Source organism: Leucopleurus acutus (assembly GCF_964270905.1).
Source record: "Leucopleurus acutus genome assembly, chromosome: 1".
Taxonomy (NCBI): domain Eukaryota; kingdom Metazoa; phylum Chordata; class Mammalia; order Artiodactyla; family Delphinidae; genus Leucopleurus; species Leucopleurus acutus.
Window position 1 is genome coordinate 153,887,826 of NC_139142.1, and position 16,496 is coordinate 153,904,321.

The 16,496-nt window shown below is 44.9% G+C and overlaps 1 protein-coding gene across 1 annotated transcript in view; it reads left to right on the forward strand.

The window, feature by feature from the left end:
* Nucleotides 1–7,070: 7,070 nt before the first annotated feature.
* Nucleotides 7,071–16,496, forward strand: part of IGF1R (insulin like growth factor 1 receptor) — a gene marked incomplete at both ends in the record, with an annotated part of 300,651 nt that continues 291,225 nt past the window's right edge. Inside the window, one exon of the mRNA XM_082837019.1 lies at nucleotides 7,071–7,164. Coding sequence (XP_082693145.1) covers nucleotides 7,071–7,164 — 94 coding nt within the window. The remainder of the gene's footprint in view (nucleotides 7,165–16,496) is intronic.

The following is a 16,496-nucleotide window of genomic DNA, read 5'->3' on the forward strand; positions in this document are numbered from 1 at the left end:
AGCTCTTTCCCACACAAGGCAGTGCTGCAAGCAGAGCCTGAAAGATAATGCTACTTATTTGTTTCTACTGGAAAAGAAGAAACATTCTTAAAAGTAACTGATATCTGCTTTCCTTCCCATTGGGCTAGCTCTGCCCATTGGAATTACCTGGGTCAAGTCTTATAGTCATTTTCCAGGCATATGAAAACAGAAGTTACATAAGACTTCATGTCTGTATGTCTTAATCATTCCCCAAGGGATACAGGAAGCATCCCTTTCCCATTCTTGCCCCTGTGTCAGTATGGAGTTCTCTTGTTGATCAATGGTCCTCCACGGACAAATGTATAAACAACCTGATTCTCCACGTGTGGTCTCCACACTGCAGAGCAGCAGACATCTACATAACTTTAAGATCTCACTTATTTGTAGTGTGTCCATGAGGCCAGCAACAGAGTTTGGCACTCTTAAGGAGCCTGACACATGGATTTTTTTTTTGCTGAAGAAATGTACCAATATATTCTATAGAATAAGGCTCCACTAGAACTTAGTATCCAGAAGAGAACACTTTGCGGGAACATTCTCAGTGATCAATGAGGAGATTATCCCTTTTGTGGGTTACCCGTGGCCACTTGGTGTAGCCCCTGCTGTGGTGATATTTTTGCTTGTCTTTCCATACTTACATTCTTGGAATACATATGGGAATTAAGAACTGCTGGGAAAAAAGTGTTCTGCTCTAAGAAACCCTAATGTGTGAAAAATCTGCATTAATAAAACAAGTTAGGAAACAATTATTCCTTGAGTCTGGCTTCTGTTGCCTGTGCATTGATTTACAGGCTATTAATTACTTGAAAAATAAATTAAAGGTAGGAGCTGTAGTATGGGATACCAAGGTACCACTCTCAATTAAAAACCAAAGAAAGAAATCATGGTATTTTAAGAAGCAGAAAGGTCTACTCCAATATGATCATTTCACAGAGGAGAAAACAGGTAAAGCTACCTTCACAGAGTCACACAGCTTTGCAGAGTGGGGCAGAGCCGCTTGTCACCTTTTGGCATGTTGCTGATAAAACATCTCAGAGCTGGTGGCATTAATCAGAGTGAAGAGAAATTTTGATTTAACCCCACTTTTCAGGTACTTCTAAGATGCATTTCAAAGATGAAGAAGCATCTTTTGTGCTTTCTACCAGCCAAGGATCCTTAAGATTGAAAGTTAACTATGTGGAAGAGTAAAGATGGCACAGCCATCTCAGAGACCCAAGTGAAACAGACAAGTGAAAAAGATGGAGCTAGTACAGCGCTCCTGGTATTGCTTACTTTCCCACAAATTACTGCGAGGAGAGTTGAATATGCCTCACCCTCAGGCTAGTGACAGTTTGTGGAAGGCTGTGCAGCAACAGAAGACTTCCAGCTTCCACCTTGGATCCATGGCGAGCACGAGGGTGCCTGTCACTCCTGGCCCAGGCCTGGGTTTTCCAGGAACTTCCCTTACTGATGTTACACCGGAACATGGTTCTGGAAGTAGTCACAAAAAGATGTCCCACTGTCCCTGTCCAATGTGGAGGTTTCTGAAAACTCCACTTTGCTTTTAAAGTATTAGGGAGGAATGTAGCACTTGCAGCCCCGTGAGCTGGCTATCTGTGCACATCTAAAATAGAAAACTCTTTTCAAGCTGAGTGTAAACAGATCTCAAGGAGACTGGGACTCACCTCGCTGTGGCTGTGCAGAGACTGGAACCATCTAGAGATCCCTTGTCTCTTTCCTGCCCCCGGATTGCTTTGTGGAGACCCCCTTGGTGGCTTCTCCAGCTAAAGCCCTTCGCAGGAGAACTTAGGCAGATGTATCTCTGAAAGTGTATTGATTTGTAGAGACAGCTGTGGGCATGGAGGTTGGAGATGAGCTCTACTAACTCACATAATAGCAAAAATGGAAAGCATTTTGCTAAGCTTTTTTAGAACAGCTGCAAAATTTCTAAATTACATAATGCACTCTTTAAAACTTAAAATTCAGATATGATTACACACAATGAAGTGCATCCATCTTAAATGTACAGTTCAATGTGTTTTTGATGAATACACACACTACCATGCTTTTGAGGCTTATCTATGTTTTTGTATGTATTAATAGTTTGTTCCTTTTTATTGGTAAGCAGTAGTGTGTTCAATGGCTATATCACGATTTGTTTGTCCTTTTCCCTTTTGAGGTACATTTCGGTTGTTTCCAGTTTTTTACTATTATGAATAAAGCAACTATCAACATTCCCATACAGGTCTCTTTGTGGATATATTTTCATTTCTTTTGGTTAAATAGCTAGGGGTAGAATTGCTGGATCATGAGTTAGGCGTATGTTTACTTAACCTTATAGGAAACTGCCAGACAATTTACAGAATGCACTCTTAATGAACCTGATTACCTATGGAGTGAATTCTTTGACATTGTTTGTTTCATGATTTGTTTTTGTCTTGAATTGCATTGATAGGATATGGGTACATATTCCTTGAAATATATCCTTAAGGGTAAGACCTTGATTAACTATACAATTTTAGTGGTTCTTTAATGCTTCTGATTTGTTTATACAAACAGCTTGGAATCTAGAAGAATCATATTGGAAAGCTGGGATGATCTCTTTCATGAATTTCTCCCATATTTTTCTTTCTTATCTACTTTAATATTTTATACATGCAAAAATATGTGTAACATATGTGTTAGTTATAAAGCATAATTATAAAATGGAAATCTGTAAATCTACCACCCCATCTGAGGATGAACATATTTCCAAGAACATTGCATGTGCCTTTGGGGTTCTCCCCACTTCCTCCCTGAAGTAACCAAGATCTGGATTTTGTGCTCTTTATGAATCCTCTTGCTAAGACAAAAACAAAAGCAAAACAAAACAAAACAAAAATATTTTATCATGTATTTGATGGTCTTGCTTTAAAATTTGCCTCATAGTTTTTGTTTTCCCTGCTTTTAAGAGCTTTATCAGAATGGTATTATGTGTATAGTTTTTCGGAACTTACATTTCTTTACTTAACATATTGTTTCAAAGATCTGCTCATGTTGTATGTGGCTGTAGTTTATTCACTCGCTGTTGAATGACATTCCTTTCTGGGAATATATCACAATATATTGTATTACTTGTCAACTGTCATTTGTGCTGTTTCTCATATTTTTCACTTGGTATATATTACATTTGGCGGGGGGGATCTGGTACATTTAGCACAGTAATTTGAGATATAACTCTTTTCAAGTAAACAGTTTTTATAAAGTGAAAATGACCAACCAGTTTCAGTTCCAAAGTAAGGGAAATTTATAAGATACCTGGGGAAAATTGCATAAAACAAAATGTGTGATGCATTGGCAGTGCAGTTGTAAAGCAAATACTCCAATTAATGTTTTACTACCTGATTTTATTTCTAAGGTTGAAAAAATAAGCTTGACTTTGGTATGTAGAATGTAATAATTGAAGAAAATGCAAATCACCTTCTTTGTCTGCGTAATCAAGGTAGAGCTGAAAGGCAACCTAAATTTTGATTTTTTTCTAAATATTAAGCTATATGATAAAAAACATTTAACTTCACTGTCTAAAATAATTTAACCTTATTGACGTCCTAGCACTTTAGGAAAAAAAAACATTTTAAAAAATCACAAATGAAAGCTCATTTTGGTTAAAAAAAACCCCTACAATTTAAATAACCGTATGCATTTCTCTTTATTCCATATACCCCCTTATGTTCTCAGGGACAACTGAATGAATTTACTAATACTAAAATATATATTGTGTAGTATTTAAAGATCTTATATTAGCATCATTCTTTTAAAAAATCAGCTCTAAACTTTTGTCTTAATTTACAAGTATGTATTACAAAATTCTGAATATTAAATATAATGAAAATATAATATTGATATTCTTTTACATTTAATTGCAGAATGGATCTGTAGGCATTGAAACCAACCTCATATAGGGAATTGTCTGAAGAAATATTTAAAAATTAGTAGACCAAATTTTAATTATTCATATGGTAGTGCCTACTTTTAAAATGATACATGCTAAATTTAAATTTCTTTTTAAAGATTCAAATATATTTCTTTCTTTGCTAATGTCCAGGAATATCTAAAACTGGAACATTTTATTTAAAAATTCAGCTGAATTTCAGTTAAACAAAACAATCCCATATGAATGACTTTCTTAAGTAAAAAAAGATTTATTTCCCTTCTATCCAACTGACTTACTGAATTGAGCTAAAAATTTCCAAGGGGAAAAATGATCTAGGGAATAAATATAGGGGGAAAAGGGCTAGGTTTCCATTATAATAGCTTTTGACTTGTTTTCAGCTCTTAATTTAAAAAATTATTTACGAACGATGGGATGCATAATGTAACGCGGAAACCTTTTACAATTAGAGTAAAAAAAAGAAAACTACTTTCCTTTGGAACAGATCCCCTCTTACCAGACAGCCTGATTGTTTATGAGACTAACACTTCTACTCAATCTCGACATTCACAACTCTTTGTTAGCCATCTTCTTTTTACTTATTATTGACAGCAATTAGCCTGAGTCATGAAACCGGACCACATTAAAGGCGACACGTGGTCCAATCACTATTTTTAAAAGTCCACGTATTTCAAACTCCTCTCTCTAGCCATTGCGGGGCTGTTTCCCGCTTTGAGGACCTGGTCTCCGCAGCGTTATTCATTAGATGTCAGTCCTAGGGCAAGTCTCTCTTTGGGGAAACCTCTCCTTGGGCACATTCAAGAAAACCACAGAGGAGACTGGACTGGAAGTTTCTAGTCACTTACAGAGCGAAGGAAGCAAGAGAGACGTGCCCGGGAGGACCCGAGGCAGGTGCGGGTGGGTTTCCGCAGTGACCACTCATTGTGCTTGTGTGAGGCGTGTTCGCCTGTCGCGAACTCAACCGGGAGACCCGTATCGGCCCCGGTCCCCCCACCCCTTCCTCGGGGAACCCCTCGGACACGCCCCCTAGCCTCGGGGCCCCCGGAGCCCCGCACCGTGCACGCGCCCTGGCCGCTCCCCTCAGCCGTCCACGTGGTGGAGCCAGGAGAAGCGCGAATCCGCGAGGATCTCTCTGGACCCGCCGCGGGTCTCGGAGGCCGGGCCAGCGCTACCCAACCCGGCCGGCCCCCAGTCCGGGCCCCCATATTTCCTCTCCCGGAGGGAGGGAGGTGACACTCCGCGGGCCAGCCCTCCCCGGCTCCTGCCGCGCCCCCTGGCGGCCGCCGCGGGGACGCGCGCTGGGCACGCGGGGCAGCCTGTCTGGGCTCCCCTTCCCCGGCTCCGGGCCCCAGCGGGCCGTCTCCCCTTGCTCCCGGGGCCGAGCCACGCGAGCCGCGCCCTTCGCCCTAGCTGCCCGCGAGCCCTGGAACTGTGGGCTCCCCGATGGCGACGCCGTGGCTGCCCCAACCTTGCGCGAATGTGCCCACTTAGTAACCTGGGGGTCTCCTTTCTCCCAGGTATGCCCCTCCCGCCACGTTCGAGCTTTCCAGCAGGCTGCGAAAAAATGCCGCATGCACGCACTTATTTATTTCTTTTGCAACAGCTGCAAGAAACAATGAAGCTTTTCAAGAACTGGGGAAACGCGTTTTCCAGCCTTGCTGTTGTTGTTTTCAATGAACCTCTGGGGCCCCGCACTCCCCGCCCGCCCCCACCCCCCACCCCCGCCCCTCCTCCCCTCCCCTGATAGCTCCTCCGCTGTGCCCGGACAGGCGCCGGGGGCATTGTTTTTGGAGTCTTGCGGGAGGGGAGGGCGCGTGCAGGGTGGCCGGCGCAGTGCGGGTGGGGGCGAGAGCGTGTGGGCGCGCGCGCGTGTGCCCGCGCGGGCAGGGGGCGGGGGCGGTGCTTCGCAGCTTCGCATCCCACGCTCGGGCTCCGCTCCGCACTGCCCTGAGATCCCAGGCTCCGGCTCTTGGCGCGCGCCGGCCTGGGCCGGGCCCTCCGCGCGCCGCGGCTGCGGCTGTGGCCGCTCCAGTGTGCGCGCGGGCGGGTGTGCGCGCGGGCGAGTGTGCGCGGCCCCGAGAGCGCGCGCGCGCGAGCCCCCAGTGTGTGGCAGCGGCGGCGGCAGCGGCGCGGCGAGGCTGAGGCTCTTGTTTACCAGCATTAACTCTGCTGAGCGGAAAAAAAAAAAAAAAAAAAAGGAAAAAAACCCGAGGAGGAGCGAGCGCACCAGGCGAACTCGAGAGGCGAGCGAGAGAGAGGGACGCCGCCAGCGAGCCTGCCCCCGGCGCGCCCGTGCCTGGAGGTTGCAGACCCTCGGCCCCGCTCCCCGGGCCCTCCACGCCCCTCCCGCGCGAGGGGAGCTCCACGGCGCGCCGCGCGCCTCGGCTTTGACCTTCAGCGAGCCGGGGCCCCCGCGCGGAGCCGGCGGCGGCGGCGGGCGGGGGCCGGCGCGGGCCGGGCGGCGGCGGCGCGGAGCCCGGGCGGCGCGGCGGGAGTGCTGAGCGCGGCGCGGTCGGCCCGCCGCTTTGTGTGTGTCCTGGATTTGGGAAGGAGCTCGCGGCGGCGGCGGCGGCGGAGCTGAGGGAGGAGGCGGCGGCGAGCGGAGCCCGGAGGAGGAGGAGGAGGGGGAGCCGCTCATTCATTTTTACTCCGTATTTCTGCCCCCGGTCGGCCTCGCCCGCGACCCGGACTTCGGGGCAATCTTGCGAACTGCGTCGCGCCCTCCCGCCGCGGAGGCTCGGGCGTCGGACAGCCTCCTCCTCTGTCTGGGGCCGGTTTTGTCCTTCCTCGCCGAGACGGATTTGGGCTTTGCCCCCTTTCTTTGCAGTTTTTCCTCCCTCCTGTCTCTTTGGGTTTGAAAATGGAGGCCGACGACGCCGACAGCCCGCCCCGGCGCGCATCGGGTTCCCGACTCCGCCGAGTCCTCGGCCGCGGCTGCCGGCGCTGAGGGGCCGCCCAGCGCCGCCGCCCGCCCCGTCCGCGCAGCCCCGCGGACCCCCGGCCGGCGCCGCCTTTGGAATATTGTTGCCTTCGCCCTTGTTTTTGGAGGGGGGGGCGAAGACTGAGTTTGAGACTTTTTCTTTTCCTTCCCACCCCCCTTTTTTTTTGAGAAAGGGGAATTTCGTCCCAAATAAAAGGAATGAAGTCTGGCTCCGGAGGAGGGTCCCCGACCTCGCTGTGGGGGCTCCTATTTTTCTCCGCCGCGCTCTCGCTCTGGCCGACGAGTGGAGAAAGTGAGTATGTGCCCGCCGCCCGCGGCCACTGCGGGAACTTTTCCTCTGAGGGGCTGCGCCCTGTTTGCGAAACACGAGTTGCCACCGTCGCAGCTGTTGGGCTCCCGGTCTCGGGAGCCGCGGGGCGGGGCGCCGAGGGGCTCGGCCGGAAGGCCGGAGGGGCCCCGGGGCCCAGGCTCGTTAGTTTGGAGCCCCGCGGGCCCCAGCTCAGCGCATCCCCACGTGGGAAGGGCCTCGGTGGCTTTCTCTTTCGCTGTCCCTAGAGCCCTGCCCCGGGGGTCGGCTGTCTCCGCAGCGCTCACTCCCGGGCGGCCCGCGGGCTCCAGCAGGGAAGTTCGCGCCCGGCTTCCCGCACCACGCGCCCCTCCCGGTGCACCGCGCAGGCGGCGGTGACAGCTCGCGCGGCCACCTCGCGGCTGGGGCAAACTCGGTGACCGGTGGCGGGAGCGGGCAGCCTGCTGGCCTTTGGGGGTGCAAGGTGCCCTGGAGGAGGTGCCTGGCGGAGAGGCTTCGCAGCCCCAGGATGGGTTTCCAAACATTCCAGCGCGGCCTTCTGTGGCCCAACGCGCTTTGTCCCTTGGGCTCTTTGGGTTCCTGGCCTTCCATGTCGCTTTCGCCGGACCCGCGGTGGGTCGCTAGTCCCCGGCTTCCCGGGGCTGCTCAGTGCTGCTTGGGGGTGCGTTCCCGCCTAGGCCCCCCACCCCTCCACGAAGCCCCTGGAAAAGTGCGAGGTCGGGGGCCCTGCGTCAGTTGGGCTGTTTCGGGGAGCGCGTCCGGCCCCCCAGTTCAGAGGGTGCTGGGAGCTTCTCCCAGTTTCTACCGGCGGGTGGACGCTCTCCTTCTCCTGGCAGGGCTAGGGGTGGTAGGGCAGCATCCGAGTGTGCGGGAGTGGGTGTGTGGTCGGAGCCGACTTGCATTTCCATACACGTGCTCGCAACGCGGGGCTGTAGCTGCAGCCACACGGCCGCTCCGGGACACCGAGACGCCGGGCCCTGGCGAGAGGTGTCGTGCGTCGTCGTTTAAGGGGCGCCAGGATCTGCGGCGGCGGGGGTGCGGAGGAGGGTGTTTTGTTTTGCTAGCGCGCAACCTTGGGCTGGGTTTCGTGGCCAGAGTTTTGTTGCATTCCCTCCCCCGCTGCCCCGCACTTCCTTTGTACATAGTTAATAAGCAATATCGCTCCACACGCTGTCGCCTGCAATCTGATAGCTTTTGTTTTGGTAGTGTCGGGTAGGGGTAGGGAAGTGCGGGGAGGGAGGGAGTGAGAACTTAGGGCCCCGCGGTGTGTGGAGGGAGGAAAGGAGGGAGTCCTGTTCTTCTCAAAACATTAAAGTGAGGCTTACTGATACATTCGCGATGGCAGGGTAACTTGAACACGATTAAAGTTTAAATGCAGCCACAGAACTGGGGCTAGGAACGACGAGGGCGTGTTGGTGAGTAATGCTTGCCGAGGGTATGCAGGTGGTGCCAATTAACTTTGAAAAATCACGACGGAGCCTCGAAGAGTGAGGGGGGGAATCGGGAGGCAGCGGGGGCTGTCTGTCCCCATCATAGGGGCAGTTCGGAAAGGCTGTTCCTGTAAACAAACCCTTCTTAAACGTTTTGTAAGAAATGAGTCCATGATGGAGTAAGAGCAGATTTTTATAGAATTAGCGTGTTTACTTCATGGAGTAAGGCTCTGATTGAGTCCGGACCTTCTACAAGTCTGAACTCTCCTGTTCTTTGTTTTCTAAACTTTCCTCTGGCTGGATTGGGCGAAGGGCTTTCGGCTCCCTTCTAAGGCTCGCAGATGGTGTTTGGGGGGACAGAGGAGGGTTTCTAGCCTTTAAAAGCTAAATATAGCTTAGGAGACACAGGAGAGTTAATCCATTTTACTACAGCATGTGGTTGAACTGTGTCGTGTTTCTAGTTTTATTGTTTAATGTTAGTAAGTTCTGAAGTTCACAACAGCAGGAATGGCCTTGCTTCTCCCATGCAGGACTCCGGCATTTTAAAATAGGATATCAAAAAAAAAATGTAAAAAAATAGGATATCATGTTTGGAGTTCTTCGCGAAAAATATCTTGGCGAAAGGTGGTTTTTTTCCCTGAGAAAACAGGAGGGGTAGGGGCATTTTAACATACTTTTATAGTTCTAGATGCCAAAGCTTTGCTCAAGGGTCCCTTGAAAATGGTTGGTTTCTGAAAACTTGATGGATGGCCAGAAAGCACCCCAATCCTCATTATGGTTTGTTGAAGTTCAAACTCACTACCTGCCCCTCCCTACCTACAGCTTGGAAGTTTTCAGGAGTAAATGATATGCTCAGTGTCAGCGTGTGTTCAGTCCTTAGTCCAAAAGGTGCTGGAATGCTTACTTCTGATAGAAATAAACGACTGAGTCCTATCAGAGACCAACATTCTTTTGGCTGTCTAGTATAATATAATAAAGACTGGGGTGCTGTTGATTAATATTGTGTTGGCCTGTTTAGGGATTAGTGTTTTCTCTCAGAGTGTGATAGCAGTAGGGATGATTTTTTAAATCTTTAACTTAGAAAATCAAGAAGTTTCGAAGCAGATGAAGTCATACAGAATTTTTTATCAATGTACTGTGAACAGTGCATCTGAAGAAGGGAGGTTTGGGAGTTAGGAGTGATAGCCAAATAATATGATGCTTTTTTATATTAAAAAAGTCAATGTGCACTTTAAATGTATTGTGGCCATCTCATTAAAAAGATGTGTCATCTTTCTGCCCTAGGCACAGTCATATCTTATTGTCAGGGAAATGTAGGTATGTGAAAGGTTGGTGTTAAAAGAAGTTGCTGTTTTATTACCAGGAGAAGAATCCAGAATAAGAAGTTTGGAAAGAACCTAAATAGCAAATTATAGTTTAGCCTCTCTAGAGGGAAATAGCAAGTAAACGGTACTTTTGCGGAGGGGTGGGGCGTGGGTTGGAAGTTTAAAAGGGTATATATTTGATTTGTCAGAAGGATTAGAAAAGTCCAACGTTAAGAAATATGCTAAGGTTGACTGGAAGAACATTAAAAACATGCTAAGTGAAAGAAGTCAGTCACAAAAGACCATGTATTGTATGATTCCATTTATATGAAGTCCAGAATTAACAAATCCATGGAGACAGAAAGTAGATTAGTGGTTGCATAGGGCTGGGGGAGGAGGGGGTGGGGAGTGGCTGCTAATGGATGCAGGGTTTCTTTTTGGGGTGATGAAAATATTCTAAAATTAGTTTGTGGCGATGGTTGCACAACCTTCTGAAAATACTAAAAACCATTGAATTGTACACTTTAAATGAGTGATTTTTATGCTATGTGAATTATATCCCAAATGTAATATGGGATTTTTTTTTAAAGAAATATGCTAAGGTTGAAAAGAATGCGTTGTGTTACTCTGAACATAGAATCTAGATTAAAATTATTAAGTAAATTTGTCCAGCAGGTTGATGTCTCTCTTTTTTTAATTTATGGAGTTTTTCAGATCCATGAACTACAAACTGATCGCTGAAGCTCTAACAGCAGAGATTCAGTGCCATAGGAGAAAAAGACAGACAGGAAAAAAGAATCTTGGTTAGACATAGCTCACATTAAGGATTAAGGGGTTGGGGTAAAAAAACGCAAGTGCTAGTAGTGAAAGTCCGATTTGTGACAGTAAAAAATCCTTAACTGAATCTGAAATGATGTTGGTCTTTCCAAGATGAGAGTTTAGGAGCTGAGTCTGGATGGCATTTTCTATTCCAGTTTTCTTACATATGTTTTCGAACAAGAAAGAATGTAATGTTTAAGGTGATAAAGAATTTCCACTGTCTTTTTTTGATATCCCATATTAACCAACCTGGTAGTAAAAACTGAGGAAGAACTGTTCATTTTAATGCAGTGGGCTTTCTTTTTCTTCTTTGTTGCTTGTTTTATTTCTTAAATAGCTCCAGAATCTGAGCAGGAAAGAGAATCTTTGTAGGATACAGCAGCTTTTTCAGGTATACAGTGATTATTTTATTTTTTAATTAAAATTTCTTATTGAACAAAAGATTAAAAAACATAGCAAAGGCATTTTTGTTTTCAAACTGTTCTGTCTTTATCCAGATTTACCTTGGCCTTTTAATAGGAAAAGACCGTAAATTCAATTGTTGTTTATATTTGTTTTTGGTCTTCATCTGAGGCTCAGTTTACTAATAAAAATGTTTCCTGTTCTTCTTATTGTTGCAAGATCAGGGCAGTAATGAATATCAACTGTATCGTTTTCACTTGTTGCCTTAGAGTTTTGCCAAGGAGAGCCCTCCAGGGACAGTAGCTTCCTTTTAAATCTGGTTTCATTTGTTTTGTAAGAATGAGCTGTAAGAAGCAACTGAATCCAGCCAGCACTTATTGAGCACCTGCTGTATGGAAGCTGGATCCTTTGTTAAGTGATGCCTGAGCCTGCACAGAAAGAGAACTTCACTTTTGTCCTTGGGGCATTTTTGTATAATCGTGCATGAAACAAAGTTTCTGGAAAATTCAGATCTTTTTCAGACTCAGCATAGGGTACACAGTTCTCAAATAACATTTTAAAGGCCCTTTAAAAACATTTCTGTAGACTTAAGACAGGAAGCAAATCACTGTTGTTGATATTCTGAAGGCCTGTGCAGCACCGCTTGCCTTATTAATACGTTCCCTCCTATTGCATTGTTGCTGGCAGGCTGTGGCATCCATGAGACAGTCACCCATCTCGATCAGCTGCACTGCCTTGTTTATAACATTGGTTATGACAATTGTGATTAAAAATGGACAGTGTCGTAGTTACCATTTGCCAAAACTTTAGTAGGAGTTACAGGTGTGTACATGAATGTTTCACAGCACGTTTTGAGTTGTAAGGAAGATGGGACTTACTTGGTTTACATTTTTTGGATTTACACATTGCTTAGTTAGCTTTCTGGAAATCTTTAGAGAACTTTCATAATTGTAAGGCCTTATTTAATTTAAAATACTTGACTGCTTTTAAAAGTGTGAGGGGCTAAGAGATTGAGGAGGCAATTAAATCTTGAAATGTTTTTTAATTGTAAAATGTCCAAGCCATGTTTCTCTCTGGGTTGTGATTTTTTTCGATTTGTTTTCAAAACTCACTTAAAAATCAACCCTAGTTCATAGAAGAGGTATTTGTGCCCACAGGCCAACTTGCTTTGAACTGCTGTTCTTAGCCAACTTATGACAGGTGCTATCTGAGTCCAAGAGATGCATGCCTCTCAATTGTACTAAATATATAATAGTTGCACACGTGCTTGGGATATAGTTTCTTGATTTCTCTGTCTGAGATGTTCCAAAGGAAAATTCTGAACACTTTAAAGACAAGTTGAATTATGAATGAAGCACTCTGACTTCTCCTTGAAAATGGTGTTTGGCATCCGATTATCAAGAGGAACTTTTCCAGTTATCTGTAAAGAAATGATTTGGCTTAAACTAAGGTGGCAGGGGGGTGGGGTGGGTGGGTGGAGTGGGGAACAACAGTCCCAATGTTTTTGCACATTGAGACTTGTTGACATTTGGGGAGGATTTTCAGTATTTGGAAAGATTAAAACTTTGAAATAAGTACCACCCTGATACCAACCCCCAAGGATCTGGAAAGAACTGATTTCTTCTGAGGAAGGGGCATACATTTTGTGTAAAACGGTTGGTAAACAGAAGATCTTTAAAAACAAGTTAGGTTGTTATCTCGATAGATGCACATTCCCTGGGCATGGTGAAGTTCGTTTCTTTTGATAAATTGTTTTGGTTATGTTCGACTCAAAATATTAACAGTGTCTTTGATTTTGAGACTTTTGAAGATTGAAGACTAAATTGTTTTCTATTTTTTTTCCCATTTTTAAATCATCAGTTTTACTCATGTTGTAAAATCCCAAATAATATGTTTAGAAGACTTCTCTCCTTTTTCCACTTATGCCAGCTTCACTTAGGGCTTATGAAATTGATTAATTTCAAAATCTGAAGGGAATATTGATATTTCTTTACTTGAATTAAATGGTTTTTTCTCTTTCCTCTTTTCCTCAATAAATACATGTTGAGTACTTATTGGACTCAATTCTTTAAGTTTAAAAATTTGTTCTGATATCATAAACTATTCTACATATGATTTTAAATATATGAGTCAAAACACAGAAGTTACTTGCTATGTTTGTTTAAAACACTAAAACAAACTAGTAAATGAGGCTTTCATTTTTCTTTCTTTTTTCTGCCCTGGACTAGAAGAATTTTTAAACTTATAGGTTGCTATTCAGATTTTACTGGAACACAGCAGAAAGTTTCTTTTATGATGAGGGATGAATGCCTATGATTGCAATAACTTTTACCGTGTATTGTTGCTACTATTTGTGATGGGGAAAGGTAGGTAGGGATGCAGGGACTGCCTTTATTCTCATATTGGTCCTCTCCTTGGTTAGTACTGGTGATGGCTACTTGGCCAGTTGCTGGGGATGCGTCCATGGAGCTGAGTGTCCCATGTATGATTGCTGATGGTTTCTTATTTGAAATAGATTGGAGGCTAGCCACATAGGGAAAATGCATGCATAAGACAGGTACCACCAAATGCTGCAGAGATAGCTATACCTGCTTTAAATTGTTCACATTGTGATAGTCTGGAAGCCTTAAAAATTTGTTTTTTAATTTAAGCATTTATATTTTAAAGAGGAAGTATTCTATTCTTGAGGAAGTATTCTATTCCTAGTCCAGAAAGTTCTTGGGGGAGGGAGGTTTGAAAGTTTATTTTTTATATCACTCTTTAGCCTCTTAGTTCCCTTAACAAGACAAGCATCTACTTTAGTAATAGTTATATAATAAAAAATGCCACTTGTTCAGAATTGTGTGTGTGTATTTCCATCCATTCATCCGAGTTCTGACAGTTTCAAGTACATTATTGTTGCTGTTTTGTATACTTTTGTATGGCTACTTTTTTTTTTTTTTTTAAACCTATCACGAGCTTTCTTTAAACTGGCTTCGGAATTATTTGTCAGGTTGGTAATTCAGGTGTATGCATACTGCTTTCTAAATTACTCTTGACGTGAGAGAACAAGTATATGTTGACAGTCTTAAAGCATAAATGTTTTATAGAGCAGAACTTTAAAACATCCTTAGATGTTTTGGATGCCTACTTTCAGCTTATCCTCTCATATAAAATACAGTCAGTGGTTTGTCTCTATAAAATTGATTATTGGAAATACATGTTAGACTAAGTACGTGAGACAGTACCAATTTGAGTTAGGCAAATTTTAGTTAATAACACTTTAAGGGAGAAAAGTCTGATGATGATTAGGGAGAGATGAGTTTATAACAATTTTTCTGAAATTGGAAGCATACTAGTGACCTTTAATAACCTCCTGGAGAAAAGTAGTAAGCATAGAAAGAAAGCCCAGGTGAGAGGTCCATGATCTACCTTCCTCTATCAGCTGGCAATAGTTTTAAGTCATCAGCTATTAATTATATTTAGGTTGCAAAACCCTCAGCAGTTGTGCTCAGATTATCAGTGTCATCCTGTGTTTATTCTCCCCACCTAATTTTCTGGGGTCTCACAGTAGTGGGGTAATACCTACCAATAGCTCACAGACTCCGAATTTGAAAGAGGAACACATTGTCATGAAAACAAATGAACAAAGAGACCAGCGACAGAGGAAGATCTGCTGTTCAGCTTCTGTAGTTCTGTTGTCTGATTTCTGTGGATAATGAGTTCATGGCACATGTGAGGTCACAGCATGGTATAGTTTAATCACAGGAAATTCTTTTGTATTGCTGCTTTACTTTGTCGAGCGATATATTTGGGATTTTCTGTCTAACATTACCTCAGTAAGAATTTCAACAACAAATGTTGGATCAGGATGGAATTCCTAGTTAAATTTCAGTTCATCAGCCCTTTTCTGGGGAGACTCATTCATTGAATGTTTCCTTTCTACCTCACTGAGTCACTTGAAATTGTTCAGATTTGTGCATTTCTGGCTCCACCCTGGTCCAGTCCAGACCTGCATGGACTCTTAGAGGAGATGCTTGGTTGGCCTCTGGGCCGGTCACTCTGACTCCTGCGCCCTCCCTCTGCTTTGATGGACTTGCCAGCCCCAGATACTCAGCATGTGCTGCATCATGGTCCAGGAATCAGGTCCAAGGGCCCCCATCTTGGGCTGTAATCCGTCCTACTGAGACTTTGCTGTAGGGATCCCGTGTGAATTCCCAGCACTCTCCAGCAATGGGCTCTAGCTGTGCGGTAAGTAAGCCCATTCCTGTCTCCATGGTTTTGCTCCTGCTGTGTTCATGGCTTGGCATGTTTTTCCTCTTTACTGCTCCCTGTCCCCTCCCCCCTCCAAACTGAATAGTGGAAAGTGCTACTCTAGAGCACAGCAAGGTCACCTGGTTCTAGTTTCTCCTTCGCTGCCAATTAGTTCCCAGGCCCTGAACAAGTTAACTTTTCTGAGTCTCAACAGAAATGTAGAGACTTGAAATAATTGGGGGAGAGTTTTCTCCTTTTCTCATTAAACAACAAAATAAAACCATCTTCTAATATATTTAAAAAATTAAGGTCAGAAAAATTGGGGGAAGAGGAATATTTTTTCATTTAAAAAAACTCTAGGTTTCAGATCTGTGAAATAGGGACAATACTGTAACTGTCTAAAGATGGGACACTAAGTCAGTTAATTCCTGTCCCTCAAATACCTTCCTGTGGTTATAGTACATCTGAGATCCCATCCTTTAATTTCTAACTCAGATTCCTTCTCCTTCCTGAAGCTTTTCTTGATTACCCTCATTTCTATAGACCTGACTTCCCCCTTATTCCTTTTGATGTCATACCCCCTGCTGTGCCGGTAAACAGTGATTTGTTTTGTCTGGTACCTGAGCTGTTGTCATTTTATGAGGCTGTAGAGAGCAGGGCAGCCAAAGGGCTTGGGTTTGAATCTCAGCTGCTCAATAGCTAAGGTCTCAAGCAAATTGTTTAATCTTCCTATGCCTCAGTTCCCTCATCTGCAATACTATAGTTTATTTTTAAATTAATTAATTAATTTATTTTTGGCTGCGTTGGGTCTTGTTGCTGCGTGCGGGCTTCTCACTGTGGTGGCTTCTCTTGTGGCGGAGCACGGGCTCTAGACACATGGGCTTCAGTAGTTGTGGCTCGCACGCTCTAGAGCACAGGCTCAGTAGTTGTGGCACACAAGCCCAGTTGCTCCACGGTATGTAGGATCCTCCCGGACCAGGGATCAAACCCGTGTCCCCTGCACTGGCAGGCAGATTCTCAACCACTGCGCCACCAGGGAAGCTCTGTAATATTATAATTTTAATAGAACCTATTCCAGACATTTATTCATAAAAACGAAGTGAACTGATACATATGTCAAGTGCTTAGA